The sequence below is a fragment of the Falco biarmicus genome, chromosome 1 (genome assembly GCF_023638135.1).
Source record: "Falco biarmicus isolate bFalBia1 chromosome 1, bFalBia1.pri, whole genome shotgun sequence".
NCBI classification, from domain to species: Eukaryota; Metazoa; Chordata; class Aves; order Falconiformes; family Falconidae; genus Falco; species Falco biarmicus.
Window position 1 is genome coordinate 68055594 of NC_079288.1, and position 16085 is coordinate 68071678.

Below are 16085 nucleotides of genomic sequence, written 5' to 3' on the forward strand. Positions count from 1 at the left end.
TTCCGGCAGGGGGAGGTCGCAACCACCGACTCATGTACCACCTACCCATATAATACCCCAGACCCATTTCTAGATCTTTCCAATCTTTACTGCGCAGAATCGGATATGGGAGGAGAATACGTTGATGATTTTTGGGAAATACGATGTTTATGTATGAGTAAGTTCTATAGATGGTGTATGATTTTGAAGCCTGGTGTGCGTTGATCGTGAGAGGACTCACTCACGCACCCAGCCATCAATAAAGAAGTGTCTGCTTATCTGCATCCCATTGGTGTCGATAAATTCTTCATTCCAAGATTTCGGTAACACCCTTATGGGACAAGTGTAACCTTTACACCACCCCTTGGTCTTGGTTTGGCTACCTGTTGTCACATGCAAAGACACTGTAAGCAGGTCATATACAACCTGGATCAAGTATTTTGTTAGCAAACAAAAGACAAGTAGGATTTAGTGATCTATAATACATGTTACTATGCTCATCTAAATCCAGGTGTCTCAGTGTTGCCAAGCTGGCATCAGGTTAGTTTTTCCTTCTGAGTTTTGTAACATTCACCTTCATATTACTGTTGGTTTTTATTCTTGCATCTGCATCTCTGTCTACATGTTTGTCTTTATTGTACCTGTTTCTATTCTATATACACCTCAGCTCTATCCAACAACTCAGCAATTTCCTCAAGCTGTACAGAAAAACTAGGTCCTGAATCACAGGCAGCTGAGGCTCCAGGAGAAGGAACGGGTTACATGATGTGGGAGTATACTGATGCTACATCACACTTACTAAAAGGAAGGGGGGGGGGCGGGGGGGGGGGGGGGGAGCGTTGAAGTAGAATTGCCCTATTTCTCAATGTCCAGAGCCAAAACAATGGAAACAACGCCACATTTTCACCTTTGTGAAAAAACACTCCTTCGAAATAAAGAATGATGAACACGGTTTTATTAAGAATTATAGCCATAATCACATTACATCTCAGAACACAAATGCAGTATTCACACTGCATTACGTTCCATATCAGCTTTCTCATTCAAGAAGCTATGGAACAATTTGATAGTCTTTAATGCTTAGATAATTTCAAAGATGCAAAATACTAGTGAAAACAGTAGTATCCTTTTTACATACTATGAAGGTAGTGCTTACTGCTTTTAGCAAGAGAAGGGATTATAAATAAAAGTATAAGAACATTAGGGTAAGGGAAAACTATATCCAAAGTGTTTCACAGAATTAATGCTTTCAAACAGTACTTCAACCCAGCAGAAGAGCAACAAATCCCCTAAGGTTTCATTTTGCCCTGAAAGACATTTGAAGCAGGAGTGTAACTTGACATACATGGCAGTTAGCTACACATACACATGGAAATCCACATTTTAAAAACAAATAGCATTTATAGTGTTTGATTTCCTTATACACAGGCACAAACTTTGCTAGCTTCTCTTCCCCCTTCAAGAACTTAATGAGACTGTGCAATACTGGAGCAGTAGTCTAAAATATCCTGTATAGTAAATTCCATAGTAATTCCTGATCCAGGATAGCAGCGAGCTATCAGCCCTTCAAAGTGCTTGTATTGTCGTATAAACTCATCTTGCATGGAATGCCACACAACCTGCCAAAGAAAGTAAACTTCAGAAAATGTCAACTGGGACAATACACTATACATGAACTACAAAACACTGGCTTATTAGTTGATTCTCAGTTCAGATGTCATCTTAGAACTACAGCTGGCTGACAAAGTTCAGTAAATTGAGTTGCTGCATTCAAAAAAAACACAATTGAAGTTTTTTACCCATTAAGTTTAAGATCTTTAAAGTTTATGTGTCTCCTACCAGATCTGCAAAGCAGAACATAGTAAAGATGATGAGGAAGTTGCCCTAAAAAAGGTATTGCTTTTGTCTAAAAAAAAATAAACAAAACAGTCCGAACCAGAACAGTGCTACTAATTGCCATTTCAGACTTTAAAAAGCTGTTAATACATACTTAACTCTTAAATCTACTTATCATTTACTCCAGTGAGAAAGTTTACAGATTATAAGAAAAAACTTAGATAATAAAACTATGAGAACAGGTGTAATTGGAAGTATATTCTGCCATAGCGTACCAGCTAAATTTCCTATCCGGTTAACGGTTCATTTAAATCTAGTTCTCTACTTCCAGTATATTTTGCAGAACAGAGATCACCCATTAATGGTCAGCTGGGGAATCATAAAGAGAGTTTCTTTCTGAACTCTTACCTCTACTACCACCATTCAAATCAACGTTACAACAAACAGAATCAGAATGGAATTATAAAAACTTCCACTCAGAAGTCATGGTTTTTCAGTTACTCTGAAGCCAGGCACTTCTCGCAGGATATATATACAAAAGCAATAATAAAAAGCCTTTCTGTAAACATTACAAGGCTCTTAAGCCATGATTTAGTTTACCTGAAGTAAGTTTTCTTCTTCACAGAGATGCTTATCTACCTTCTTGTAGAGATTATCCAATCCCTTCTTTACTTCCTTACCAGGATATTCCTTTATAACTTTACGAAGCTCTTGTTTATTAAAAGCCAGTTGATAACTTACTTCTTCTTCTCGTACCCCTTGTGCCACACGAGCTTCAACACCTTCAAAAAAATGCTAATGAACAATAACAGCATTAATGATTATCATAAATCTATATATATGCTTGTCAAATTAAGTCTTGGTTCTACTTAACAACTGTTGTGTGTTACCCCATGCCTTAAACTTTGAAGCACAAGCCCAACAATACAGCGCTCCGTAACTACTAGCATAAGACTGAATCATTTCCAGGAGCAATCAAGCTATTTTTTGCAACCTTATAGCTAATACTGAATCAGCCTCAAAATCCTCAACTAATGAGGCCAATAACCTGGGAAAATACAAGATCGTTCAGATAAACTGTATAAACACCTGAATAGGAATTTCTCTACTTAAACCATAATTACAGCACTATTTGTTCATAATTGCCCTCTCTTTTCACTGCTCCACACCAGTTGGCTCAACGTAACAAAAATGGATGGAAGTACACCTATGAACATGCATGTAAAGCCACAACATCATTTGAAACAGTGCACCGGGTCTGGCCGAGATGGAGTTAACTTTCTTCACAGCAGCCCATATAGAGCTGTGGTTTAGATTTGTGGTGAAAACAGGGCTGATAACACAATAAAAAATTTTGGTTATTGCTGAACAGTTCAAACTTGGCCAGAGTTTTTTCCACAGCATGTAACATCATGCTCAGCTATAAAAATCAGGGTCAAAGGAATGGGCAAGGGCACTGTTTGTCTTCAAAGTGGCTGTTGCTCTGAACTGGCTAGACATCAGCCTGCTTGTGAGAGGTAGTGCCGGCCTGCCTTTGCATCACTATTTTTCTTCCTTGCTTTCTCCCCTTCACTGATTAAACTGTCCTTATCTCCCACCCCCAGGTTTTCTCACTTTTGCTCTTCCTATCGGAGAGGGGAGTGAGCAAGAAGTTAATTATGTGGCAGCTTAGGTGCTAGTCAGCATCAACCCACAACAAGCAAGAAGCAGCAATAAAGCATTTAAATTTTCAAAAAGAGAATACATCTTAAGACTTATCAGGGAGTGAGCGGCTTAAATCCTGCTTATAGGAAAAGCAATGAACAGGAACACTCAGTGGACAGAACTGAGTGTGAACCTGTCAGCAGTTTAATGCTTAGTTCAACTTCAGACATATGGAACTTCCCTAAAACTTTTTACTGTTGAACAATTCAGGAACTACAGTAATTTTCTCTGCAGTTGAGGTGGGGAAAATTGTCCCAAAGCTCCTGATTATTTTCCCCTTGCTTCTTCCTTCCTCAGGACCATTTGCTTAAGACACAACTGATGTTCAGTCAGTACTGTCAATTGCCATGAAAAATTTGGTTGTTTTCATCCAAGACTGTTACCCTCACACGTAGAGTACTCTTGGCAGGCATGCTCAGGTCTAAATAAAATAGTGATTATGATAGGTGCAGTGTAAAAGAGATCAGATAGTACCGCCTAAACACTTGAGAAAGACTACTCACATATAAACTCATATACACTTACATTTAATTTCTCAAGAGGCTGTCCAAGTGAGTAGATTACATAAGACTGAAGATGATCAGTGTATTTCTGTTTGGCTTCTTTTTTCTCAGCCTCTAGACAAGAGATTTTCAAGCGAGAAAGTGTTGCAAAAATATGATGGAAGTTCTCCATCATGACCACATCTCTGGGGGTTTTCTGGCTTTCGTTAGCTACCTTCTCAACTGAAAGAAAAAGCAAACAAAATACTTAGAATACCAAAAGGCAACCAAATTCAAAACAACATAACCAACAACCATAATACTGTCAGAAAAGGAATTCTGGATTTTATGTCAATAACCATTTGTATGAATGATTGTCATAATTGCCACTAAATAAATCGGTATCTGAGAGCCTTCTAAAGTAGTAGCAGATATGTACAGGCTCTAAGACCATGAAAATTTGTATGCCTAAAAAAAGTCACTTATAAAAAGATATAAAGTAGCGACTACATATGGTCTCATTTACCTACGTGAGAAACAATCCACACTCTGTGGAGGCTTGCAAGCATGCTCTCATTACCCCTAATACATTTCACATGATAGATTTTCTTAAATAGTTCTATTTCTTAAACAATTTAAGAAAAATAAAAGAAAACTGATTCCACTCTTTGCTAGAACAAAAGTCCTCAATAAGGTGGTGGGGTTTTTTTAAAAAACGTACTCAATCTCTCAATTTTTGCTTATTAGTTTTAGTTAGTGTCAATCGCCAAATTTAATAATAAAACCAGATAATCCTGCACAGGTCTCTTACTTTCATCCTCCTCAAAAAAAAAGTAGGGCAGGCAAAGAAATTCTACCTATCACTCTCTTACTGCACCTACAAGAAGGCTAGAAGAAGATGGCTTCAACCAAAAGTGCAGTTAAGTGTTTATACATTGTCATCCATCAATCGTTTTGCCAAGACTACCAGGATGCCCACCATGAAAGTGACCATGGGCACCAGAATATCAATAAAGATCACAAATTCCTTTCAGTCAGAACACTGAACTGCCAAGTAGGAAGAGTCTGCTACAGCCGACGGGGTGCTTCCATATAATTTTCTACACCCCTACCCCCCAATTCTGCCTGAAGTACTACATCTTTCTGACCCATTTCAAATATCACTCGTAAATTTAATATCCTACTGCATTAAACATACTGCTTGCATGGATTTTGTACATAATTTTGTTTCATCTTCATTCTTTACTTCTATCCCTTATCCTCCCTCATCATAATTCTTTGTTCTATAAGTTTGCTTTGTACTTGTCTGAAACATTATTTTTCTTCTTCAGTGTTTGACTGGCATAATTCTGAAACCCTTTTAAAAATGCTTTTCTAAGCTCTAGTTATTGCAGAGTTTTGCCTGTCTACTGGTGTTTGCTTAGTTTTAGCACTTAAGTAAATACTTAAGTTCAGAAAAGTTGGTGCAATCAAATAAACTTTTTCAAAATTTACTGTCCTGCCAGCTGGGATGCTCCTGTGGACTACATATGGACTATAGTCTACTACTAAGTAATGTCTCTTCACAATTTCTTAATGCGTTCAGGACTACTATGTTGCAATTTCCTCAAACTAGCTTTATCGCTTCTACTTCCTCCTCTTGCCCAATCTTCCCCTTAAGAAGAGGTAAGTCTCAGTGGCTGGGCACTACTATAGGTGGAGTTGTTTGAAAGTTTGCAGGTAAATCAGCATGGAGAGGTCCATCCATCTGTGTCCTCCTCATTTTAAAAGGGAAGGACAATTTTTCCAGAGTTCATTGGCTTGCATATCTTCCTCCCACCTTTTTTTTGTTAAATGTTAAATAAAACCAGTAGAACAACGGGGTTGCTGCTGTTTTTCCCGACCATACCTGGGAAAATAAGGAGGACTAGAGAAACATTCTGCTGTGTCAGACTAGGACACAAAGGACCTGATCTGCCAAGAAAGGTTCAAATTCATAACCAGAACTCAAGTGATTTACTTTAGACAAGGCTGTGAGGATGAACAGTATTAGAGCCAAATGCCAGGGATCCCCATATCAATTCATCTCCTAATTTAAGATAGACTGGGGGAGAAAAGACAGGAAACCACTTCAGACTGAGCTTGTTGTGTTGCTGCCATCACATCTCTCCCTCCAGAGTCTTAACTACTTCCCTTGGTCATAACTGAAAGTTACTTTACAGATATGTACAAAGGGAAATACCTACCGTTTGCTCTTAAAAAGTGTATTACAATCAAAAGGTCTATACTTGCTCTCCTACTGATAACGGAGATAACACAATTTCAGCACAATATTGGTCACAGGGCTTGCAATAGAGTCTCTCCTACTGATAACGGAGATAACACAATTTCAGCACAATATTGGTCACAGGGCTTGCAATAGAGTCTTAAAATCATAGAAAAACTGTTGCTCGGAGCAAAATTATATATAAATAGGAGGAAACAATCATTTTAGTAACTGTGACAACCTCAGAAGACCCACCACTGACAAAAACAGCTCTAATAAGTTTTATGTAGGCTTTATCAAGATCTCCTCGTCGTTCTGCATTTTTGAAAATTGATTCAGCAAGTGCTGCAAACTCTTCAAATTCAGCAACAAATGGAAGGATCCCAACTTTACTCTTCTTGGAGATTTTTACTTCATCCATCTGCTTCATTTGATTACTCTTAAATTTGAAACAAGAACAGATGTTAGCCTCTAATATATGACTCCAGACCATGTAACAACTAGTAAAAGAAAACACAAACATACTGAAAAATTGACATTTATTCAAACATGGAAATAATTTTACCTTTCCACTAGTAAGCCTACTTAGTCTTCCTCCCTTTTTGCCCTCAAAAACTTAAGAAATAAAATAATTGGAAAGAAAAAAGGAAGACGGGCAAGTAAAAGCTTACAGCTTTTATTCTGCTTTTGTTTACTTACTATTAAAAAAAAAACACCAAGAAAGAGACCCGAAACTTATTTACCAGAGACAATTAACAATTTTAATTGTATAATCTAACAAGGGACTTCACTTTTCTGATTCAGTCAAGCTAGCAATTCCTTTTGCTGAAGGAAGTTTCTTTAATCTTCTACTGTCATTTTATTTCCGAGTATAATTGGAAAAAAAAAATCAGTTTCAAAATATTTTAAGCATTAAACTGACCAAGAATGGTCAGTCTTCTTATGTTGGCCTAGAGCCAAATCACATTTATGACAATAAAAAGAAAATTATACCAGCAACTATGTTTTCACTGAATCTGCCATATTTCATATAATGGTCATACTGTATTAGCAAAAGGAAGTTTCTGGCAGTAGAAGCTGCCTCTGCTGCTGCCAAAAGATTTGCCATTTTATCTAAACCAATTTTTTCTTAGAGGTAAGATACAAATACTTGCCATTTTATCTAAACCAAGTTTTTGTTAGAGGTAAGATAGAAATAACCGAACACATGGAAGAGGTGTCTGTCTATTTGGCACATTATGGTCAAAGGGGAAAAGCAAAACATTGTAAGTCCATGAGGTTTTATTTTGTTAAGTAAAAAACGCAGAGAGCTACAGTTTACTTAACTGACTTCAGTACTCTCCATGAAAGTACAAGTTTAAACAAACAACTAAAATGTCAGCTAGCTTATATCAGTGAATGCGTGGCCATATTTGTTACAAATAGCTAATTATTGAAGAAAACTGGAGAGGAAGAAGAAACAACCACCAAATTGTTTATCTTTTTTGAAAGCTTGGCCTTTGGGAACAATACCGTTACTCATTTTCACTTCCAATTAAAAGCAAAAAAATCAACTATAAAGAAATGCAAAATCAGACTTGGCAGGAGTGGGCTTCCTATAATATTATAGTTAGCTTAATCAGAATAACTGCAGAACTTACAATGCATTTATCAAAGTTCCTTTTGACAGTCACCAAAACATTTCCAAGCGTCGTGCTGAGAAAGGAAGCTGGGTCCACATTTTGTGCTGTCCATACATGATGGCTCATCTTAACTAACATATAAAGCGAATTAAAGCTATCAATCTTGTCCCCCAGCGCTATAAGATTATTCAGCTCAGGTTCAATACAACGAAATATTTTTGTCATCATTTGTCGGATCATGTCCTTCCTATTAAAAAGGCATAAGATAAAAATATTACTCTTGACAGTTTACCAGGCTATTTTACACACTCTTTGATAACATTTCTAGGATACATTTATTTGCTATAGTAGTCTCATTTGCATTCAGCAAGTCTCACTTATTTCAGACTGCTACTAAGGGAAGAAACGCCAGTGCCACACAGTAAAAAAACAACAAACAAAAAACCAAAACAATAGTTACAGATATAAACTATTCCAAAAAGCATTTCCTGCGTGGAGGCTACCACGCACTCAAATTCAGAACTTTGCTAAACGTATTTTCCAACACATATTTTATATACTACAGTGGCTAGTTTCACTTTGACAACTATTAGAGAATTAAGCATCTTTTTTATACTACTATAGACAAAAACATCCAACCTATCTACAGAAGTTTTTATATTTACTAATACATTCAGTGTTTAGGTACAAATGAAGAGTTCACTATTCACTTTCACTAAAAGAGAACAATTTCTGATTATAGAGAAAATAGTTTTATATGCCAAATAAATTCACATGTAGGCTTAAGAATCAGTAACAAACAACAGCAGCACATACTCAGATGATATTGTTTGTGGAACACCAGAAGTGTATGAACGAACTAAAGCTCCTCCATCCATTTCCTCCACTTCACTCTGTAAGAACAACAAATGTATATAAAGGAAGCTGAAAGCTTCTCTCCAGTTCTATATCAAAGTGATAAGTATATTTGACAAAACAATAACGGTAAGCTTCACCCGCTCCCCAAAGCTGCAAATACAGTGGTTTGTGAGGTTCTAGTAGTTTTCTGGTCATGTTCCACCAAATACAATGCTATTGACAATTAGTCCCCATTGCTTTCCTGGGTAGCATGATGAAGAATTCATTGCGATCATATGTGGAAACAAAGCCATGGCAAAAGCAGCGTGTCAGTTCTTATTTAATAGTTTTTGTATTGGTCAACCAAAAATAAAGATTCTGCCAGCTCATGGAGAAAAACTAATTGATCACCTGGACCACATAACTTCCAGATAAATTCAGAAGTTGTCTTTCAAACAGGTCTCTTATGAGGCCCTATTCAGTACTTTTTACTTCAGTGAGAGAATAAAGTCATACCGCTGTTCCCGAGATGCTCTGATGCTGCTGTAGTTTGAAAAATTTACTAATGAAGTCCTGTTCTGCCAGACACAGAGGCTCCAGTTCACTTAATACTTGCTCGAAAATCTAAAGAAAGCCAAATATTTTATCAACACACCAAATACTATGAACAGTTAGTAAATACTAATGTTAATTGTTTGTTGCATAGGATGTTATATTTTCTATCTTCAATAAGCTTTAAAAGGCTTATTTCTATTTAATAGAAATGGAAACAGCTTGTACTTGTATCTTTTGAAGTGACAGCTGCATCTTTAACATAGTCCCTTCTCATCCATGTAACACTGGGGGACAAAAAGAAAAATCTGTGGTTTTCCACAACTAGAAGTTTTCTAGTCACAGTCTGAGGAAGGACCTCAGTGCTATAGTGAAAACATATGCATTGTGATAGGAAGTCATGGGTTCTGCCACCCTCTTCTCTGCCTGGATTGCTGAGAGGAAGGCGACAAAATTAAGCACCTCAGGGAAGAAAACCTGTTATCCTCTACATACACAGTTTACCTGCTCTGCACAAAAAGCTTCTACATAGCTGCTAGAGTAACCAGCAGCAGGCTTTGTACTGAAATAGAAGTATTCATAATGATTTTTAGATTTAATCTAAAATGAAACACTGTTTTCCCAATAATTCATTAAAATAATGTACTTTTAGTAATAAAAACTACTGAAATTGTAAGTCAGGTGTTACACATACTTCTAATCTGTAATCTTCACACAACACAGAATTTTCTCCGCAAGTATTTAAGGACTAATATACGCGCCATATAGTAAATCCACACTATGGAAAATTCCCATAGGAAAACAAAATTGAAAAAAACCTACTAAGGCAGCTCAATAGCTTACAACTCTGTATATATTAGTTACACTCATATGTCCCCAGTGGGTGTGAGATAAAAGAACAAATTGAAAAATTTAGCACAATACTTGTATAAATTTGTTTTTAAAAGCTATCACTTTAATTCTAGACAAGTTGCCGCTACAGGTGTGTAATAACTTAATATGGTTTCAGGCACACAATATTTCCTCCCAGAAAAAGACTGAGCAAGGATTTGAAGAAGTCAGAAGAAAAATACTCATCTTCATCAAATAATTCAATAGAGAACAGGAAAATTACTTTTATCGCTCACTGTGGTAACAGCACCTTCTCCCTCCACAGTAAAAAAACCAAGCCACCAGATGCTGAGGACAGCAGGTTTTTAAAAAGATGTTGAGGACATTCCAATAACTTTAGTGCCATTGGTTAAAGCTGAAAACTGATGGTAACCTGGATGTGAAACCAGTATAAGTAAATTTTAGGGTCACGCTCAAGTCCTAGCTAAGAGAAGATTATGCTTTCTTATCTTTCATTTTGCTTACATACTGGCAAAATGCAACACAACACGTGAACGTTTGTATTGAGAAAAATAAAAACAGCTGAAGAATCTATCTATTCAATTCCTATTTGCTTAAAAAAGCATACTGGGCTTAAACTTAATAGATCATTTTTTGATTGATGTTCTTTAAAGATCACACTCAACATATAAAGGAACTAAGGGGAATCTTAGAATCAGAGAATACTACTCTGATCTATGTATTTCTTTGAAGCTGTCTTTATTAGGTGCATACAGAATTTGACACTGGCATGTGTTAAGATTTAAACAGTATAGATTTTTGAACTATACAAGAAGGACATGTAAGACGCTTCTCATACAAAACTAAGCAGGAATCCTATGCAACATTTTGGCTTTACCTTATCAAATTTTGTTCTATCAGCTACATCAAGGTCAGAGGCAGACATGTTTCCCATATCCAACAGCGAGGATGACTGAGACCTACGGTTTCCTGAACTCTGAACAGAGAGTTTATTTAGGCTAGAAGTAGACCCAGTCAATTTTCCAGAACTTCCATGAAGACCTGTGAAATAAAAGACACTATGAAGGAGGGAAGCAAAGGCAGAATAAAATACTCAAGAAGAACAGGTTCCTTACAGAATATATGAGATCAAGAGTTGCTAGTAGTCCTATACTGAGATCACACAACTCATTTTTTGTCTAATCTGCAAATGCTTTTGCTATAAACGCATTCTTTTCTCATTACAAGGTAACTGAAATACTCCAGCAAGTTTCAAGTACAATGTAGCTATATAAGCCCTTTAAAGTAGGGGGAAAAGATATAAAAGGAACAAAACCATGAAATACAGGAACACTGTGATAGATACTCTCCTTAAATACTCAGAAGCAAAGACCAGTTATGATCTTTGTGAATGTACTTTGGGCCAAGGCTGCCACAAGCAAAAAACTTAATCCACAAAAGGGCAAAAATTAAAAAGCTTTATATACACAGACGCACTTTTTCATCTTGAACTTGATCTTTCCACTGTTAACATCCTTTTGTCTACATAGTTTGCTCCAGCTATATTGCTGGATCTACAGCCCCACAGCAACTCTACTGCTAACACTTCCCCCCACTGTCATCATAATTCACATTCAGACATTTCTTCCTGATATTGTGGGGCCTTCTCCTAGGTGAGGAGCATATCTTTTTATTTTTTCCCAAATTTTCAGAAGCATTAGAACAGTACGGAGAAAGCTAGTAACAAAACAAGACCAAGAAATCATCAGTATTTGACCCCCCACATAAAGTTCTCACACCTCAATGACAAACTTAAATGAAATTTGCAGGACTGCTTTTAGCTGCTTTGTTGGTATCTAGTCTAGGGACACAAGACAAAGTATACGGATCTAATAAAAGTTGTTACCTCAACCTACTAGAAGAGTTGGAAAACTACAACAAGCTCTCAGACACAAACATATTTTTAATATCAACTAGTAGCATGGGAAAAACCAGAAGATGTTGCCTTTACCTGCAAACCTTCTCAACTTTTATGTTGGACCATTTTAGCTGTGCTTCATTTTTGCTTTGCAAAAACAATGGTTCTGCTAATGCTTATTTCACTCTGAACGGAGTTCTGTACTTCATTGTTAGGTACATTTTTCCATGATGCAGCACTACATCTTTACATTGACACACATGCATTGACAATACCAACTAATGCAACTAGTTATACTCACTCTCAGTTTCCTGTTTGACAGCACTTTCTTTTCGAGGCAGTGTAGCTGGGATGGATTAGGTTGCAAGCATCAAAGACAAAGACAAGTTAAAATGCAGTTTGCACAAACCATGCACAAGATGCAAGTTAAGCTCTAACTGGAAAGAAACATGCGGAGAACTATAAGCAGCAAGTAACTACATTGCAAACACATTTAGTTGGAGAGGTACTATTCTAGAAGTTCAGTGTCTAAGCTACATGGAAAACAGAGTAAGTTTCTAGGTATTAAACTTTACTTTGTCTTATATAGTGTGTTCAAAAAACATTTTTGGTAACACATATTTACATTCTCCCAAACTGAGGAGTCCATTAAATTAGGGTTTTATTTGTCAGAGTTAATACTGCAAAAGACTCAGTTTCCATGATCAATCATCATAATAATAGACATGAAGAAATTAAAATGTACTTCTGTAATTTTGTACTGAGTCATAGATATTGTCCACCTTTTCAATTTAGAAAACACACGCCAATACTGCAAAACCATTCATATTGACATTGACATTCATATTAAGACTGGCTAAACTTTTCTGTTGTTTGCAAATCAGGATGTTTACATAGAGAATACATCTTTTGTATTCATGTTGCACAAAAATTTATGACTACAAATTCAGAGAGGATGAAAACAACAAACATAGGGTAAAAAAATTTATGAGGTTTTTTTTCATTTTTCCTGTTTCTTTGCAGAATAAAACAGTTTCCTCAAGTGGACTTCAGTATGCAATTTAGAGTAAATGGGCATTTGTAGTAAACAGAGAATCCCTAACCAGTAAAAGGCATTTGCATACATACACTAAAAGCAGTATGTGGTATTAAAAAGATCTTGATGAGGATGGATGCTACAAGCCCCTCAAAATGGAGCAGGCAAGCAGAACCTATTGTAATAGAAAATGAGTAAATACTTTTAAATGCCACAAACATGTCTTAAATACCAGATGTTCTCAAGTAGGCAACACTACTGACAATTATAACGTCAAATGCAAATTTTTAATTCCAGCCTAGTTTTTAGACCTTGGGGGTTTTGGCAGGTTTTGAATAAAATGTTTAGGCCTGATATAGTCAGCATATGCATCTGTCATGCATTAGTCCCACTTCTTCATTGTCCTCAATTTACAAAGGCAAAGGACTGTATTGCAGAATGTGAAGAACTACAGGCAAAGACCAGGCCCTGAACAATCAGGGGAGCCAAAGTGGCTTTTCAGAAGCCCCGTCATAGAAACATATGACAGTAGTAGCCCTCTTTCCCACATTGATTTTATGGTATTTAAGTTTCAAAGTCTTGGCTTCATCAGAAAAGAAGGGGAAAAAAAAAAAAAAAAAAGACTACTTAAGACAAGTGTGAATGCTGACGACCCAGATTTTTTTTTGCCATAAAAATGCAGACAAAGAACCTTGCACTTGCACAGAATGCCAGAATTCTCCCAGCATCCCCCCTGCGTTTGAGGCATTCAAATAGCAGTGCTATTCCCAAAGCACAAAAAAAAGGCAAGAACACACACCAACACAGCTTGGAAACAGGTCATCTTTATGTCCAAGTACAACTGCAGCATTATGCACCTACACTATTCCTTAAATAAGTTTACTATTAAGAACCAATGGATTTTGAATTAACGTGCAACTAGTAATAGAACAACCACTACCTTCAACATAGAAGCCTTTGAAAATACACAGTGTTATAAGCTCTTACAAAATAAATACATTTTTACAAATACACCACAGAAGCCTTCTCAAGGTGCAGCTCTTAATGCTGGTGAATTGAAGGACCTCTTTCTCCAAAATGCTTGATCACTCCGTAACATTTACAGAAGCTAGGAAATTGCTACAAAAACTGTCTCTTCACAAATGCCAATCACAAAAGAAGTGCCAAGATAATAAAGTGTTTAGAATGCTTTAGAAATCAATTTCTATTAGGATAAAGTGGGTTTTTTCTTGCAATGAGATAGCTTTTCAGGATTTATGAATTTTACTGTTCTGACAACACCACATGATGACACCACTTGCTCTCCATGTCCAACAACTTGCCAAGACTTATCTTTCCAGTTTCCCCCTCCCTCAACCAAGCCTCACCACTCTCATGCTTTCTTCCTTTCGTTACTTTTTTCTGTTCTCTACCATCAACCTTCAAAGCATAAGTTCAGGACCCAAAATCCGTTTGACAGAACTTACTAGTTAAAGCTGCAAGTAATTTCTGAATTTACAATTTGGAAACTGGTGAACTGTGGCAAATACAAATATTTTTGAAGAAGTTTTGAAACAATGCATTTTAAAATGTAGAATAGCCAATATATAAATATACCTATAACACTGTTGCTTTCTAAGTATTCAGGTTATTTTTTAAAAAGCTTCACTTCCATACTCACACAAGAGTATTTAATCCTAGCAGGAATACATACTCCCTTAAACAGAAAAACCTACAAGCTAACATAGTACGATTTCTAGTCTCGGACTACATAGGTAAATCCCACTGAAAACACAATGAAATATATGTTTCCTTAGGCAGAATTATTAAAACTAGGTTCTTCAAAATCCACCCAAAACTTAACAAAAGCAGAAATAGTAGCAGAAGGAACACACGCATGCTGCCCAAACTTTCTTTAATTATGAGCTGATTTTTCAAATCTGTTCCAGTAATAAAAATGTTTAAGTAATAAAATATTTTTGTTTGTTAAAAAGTGAAAATCTGAGAAATCTTGGAAATACCGTATTTTATCCTTCTGTCTTGACCAATTTCACAAGATTTCAGTTGTGCTACTTTTGCCTTGTGGAAATCAGAAGTTTTACCAATCATATTTTTCATCCAACTTCTACCTTACCAGAACTCAACAATTCTACACCATTAAAAAATTTGCCCTAAGTGTTGTAATGAGTATTCTATAAACAAATAATAAGATTCAAAGCAAGATATGCGCCTCCTGGAAGCTTACCAAACTTTTTTCCTTCTCTGGTTGTGCCTGTCATCTTGATCTTGGCAACTTCAAAGAAATCTTTTATTTCCCTTTCATATAGCCGTGATAAATAATCCATATAATTCTTAAAAGAAAAATATAAAGTTAGTAAACAGGTGTACATATTAACTTTGTTCTATTACAGGTAAATAGTTTTTTAGAAAGTATGTAAGTTATACTAAATAACAAACTGTTTTGGACTATAAATATATTAACGATATTTAAGAAGTTTATATTCATTTTCCTAGAGAGTTCATTGAGCATCAGTCAGAAACTGCTACTTCCTTCTCTGTAAGGAGAGAAATGCAATATGGTACATACAAATATGATTACTAGTGGTAAACTATCACAGAATTTCAATTCAAGAGTAGAATGGAGAGAATTCAGCACCATTCTCTGTAGCTTCTTTTACCAGTCTCTTACTATGCCCCAAAAAAAGCAAATAGGATGCCATTGCTAAGCATCTTCCTGAATATGTGACCTCCTTTTACTGTAAGATTCAATCAATCCCAAAATAATGTGTTTGTAACACCGCCAAAAATAAGCTCAAATTTTAAAGAGGCACAATAATAAGTTCGTGATTGAATGAAATAAGTTTGAAGATTATGTGGTTTCTTTAGATTTTTTTAGTACAAAGGTTATAAGGATAATCATTGACAAAGATCACCAAAAACTTCCCTATGTTCTTCAGAATTTTGTTACTTAGCACACATAATACATAAATATGTGTCTCAATTTATCAGAGGATCACGAAGATGTTAGCCATTCACTGACTATTTGCCTTACATTGAAGGCCAA

At 36.1% G+C, this 16085-nt stretch overlaps 1 protein-coding gene across 5 annotated transcripts in view; it reads right to left on the bottom strand.

Annotated features, from left to right (window-relative positions):
* Positions 1-912: 912 nt before the first annotated feature.
* EXOC1 (exocyst complex component 1) overlaps positions 913-16085 on the bottom strand; it is a 30327-nt gene continuing 15154 nt past the window's right edge. For 3 of the 5 annotated variants that reach the window (XM_056332234.1, XM_056332214.1, XM_056332221.1), the window contains 10 exons: positions 15267-15372; positions 12308-12352; positions 10987-11150; positions 9222-9329; positions 8685-8761; positions 7887-8115; positions 6502-6685; positions 4045-4244; positions 2416-2610; positions 913-1598 (listed from right to left, as the gene is read on the bottom strand). In XM_056332234.1, coding sequence (XP_056188209.1) covers positions 1446-1598; positions 2416-2610; positions 4045-4244; positions 6502-6685; positions 7887-8115; positions 8685-8761; positions 9222-9329; positions 10987-11150; positions 12308-12352; positions 15267-15372 — 1461 coding nt within the window. In that variant the 3' untranslated portion in view covers positions 913-1445. The remainder of the gene's footprint in view (positions 1599-2415; positions 2611-4044; positions 4245-6501; positions 6686-7886; positions 8116-8684; positions 8762-9221; positions 9330-10986; positions 11151-12307; positions 12353-15266; positions 15373-16085) is intronic. The other 2 variants (XM_056332241.1, XM_056332226.1) reach the window with 1 other exon arrangement.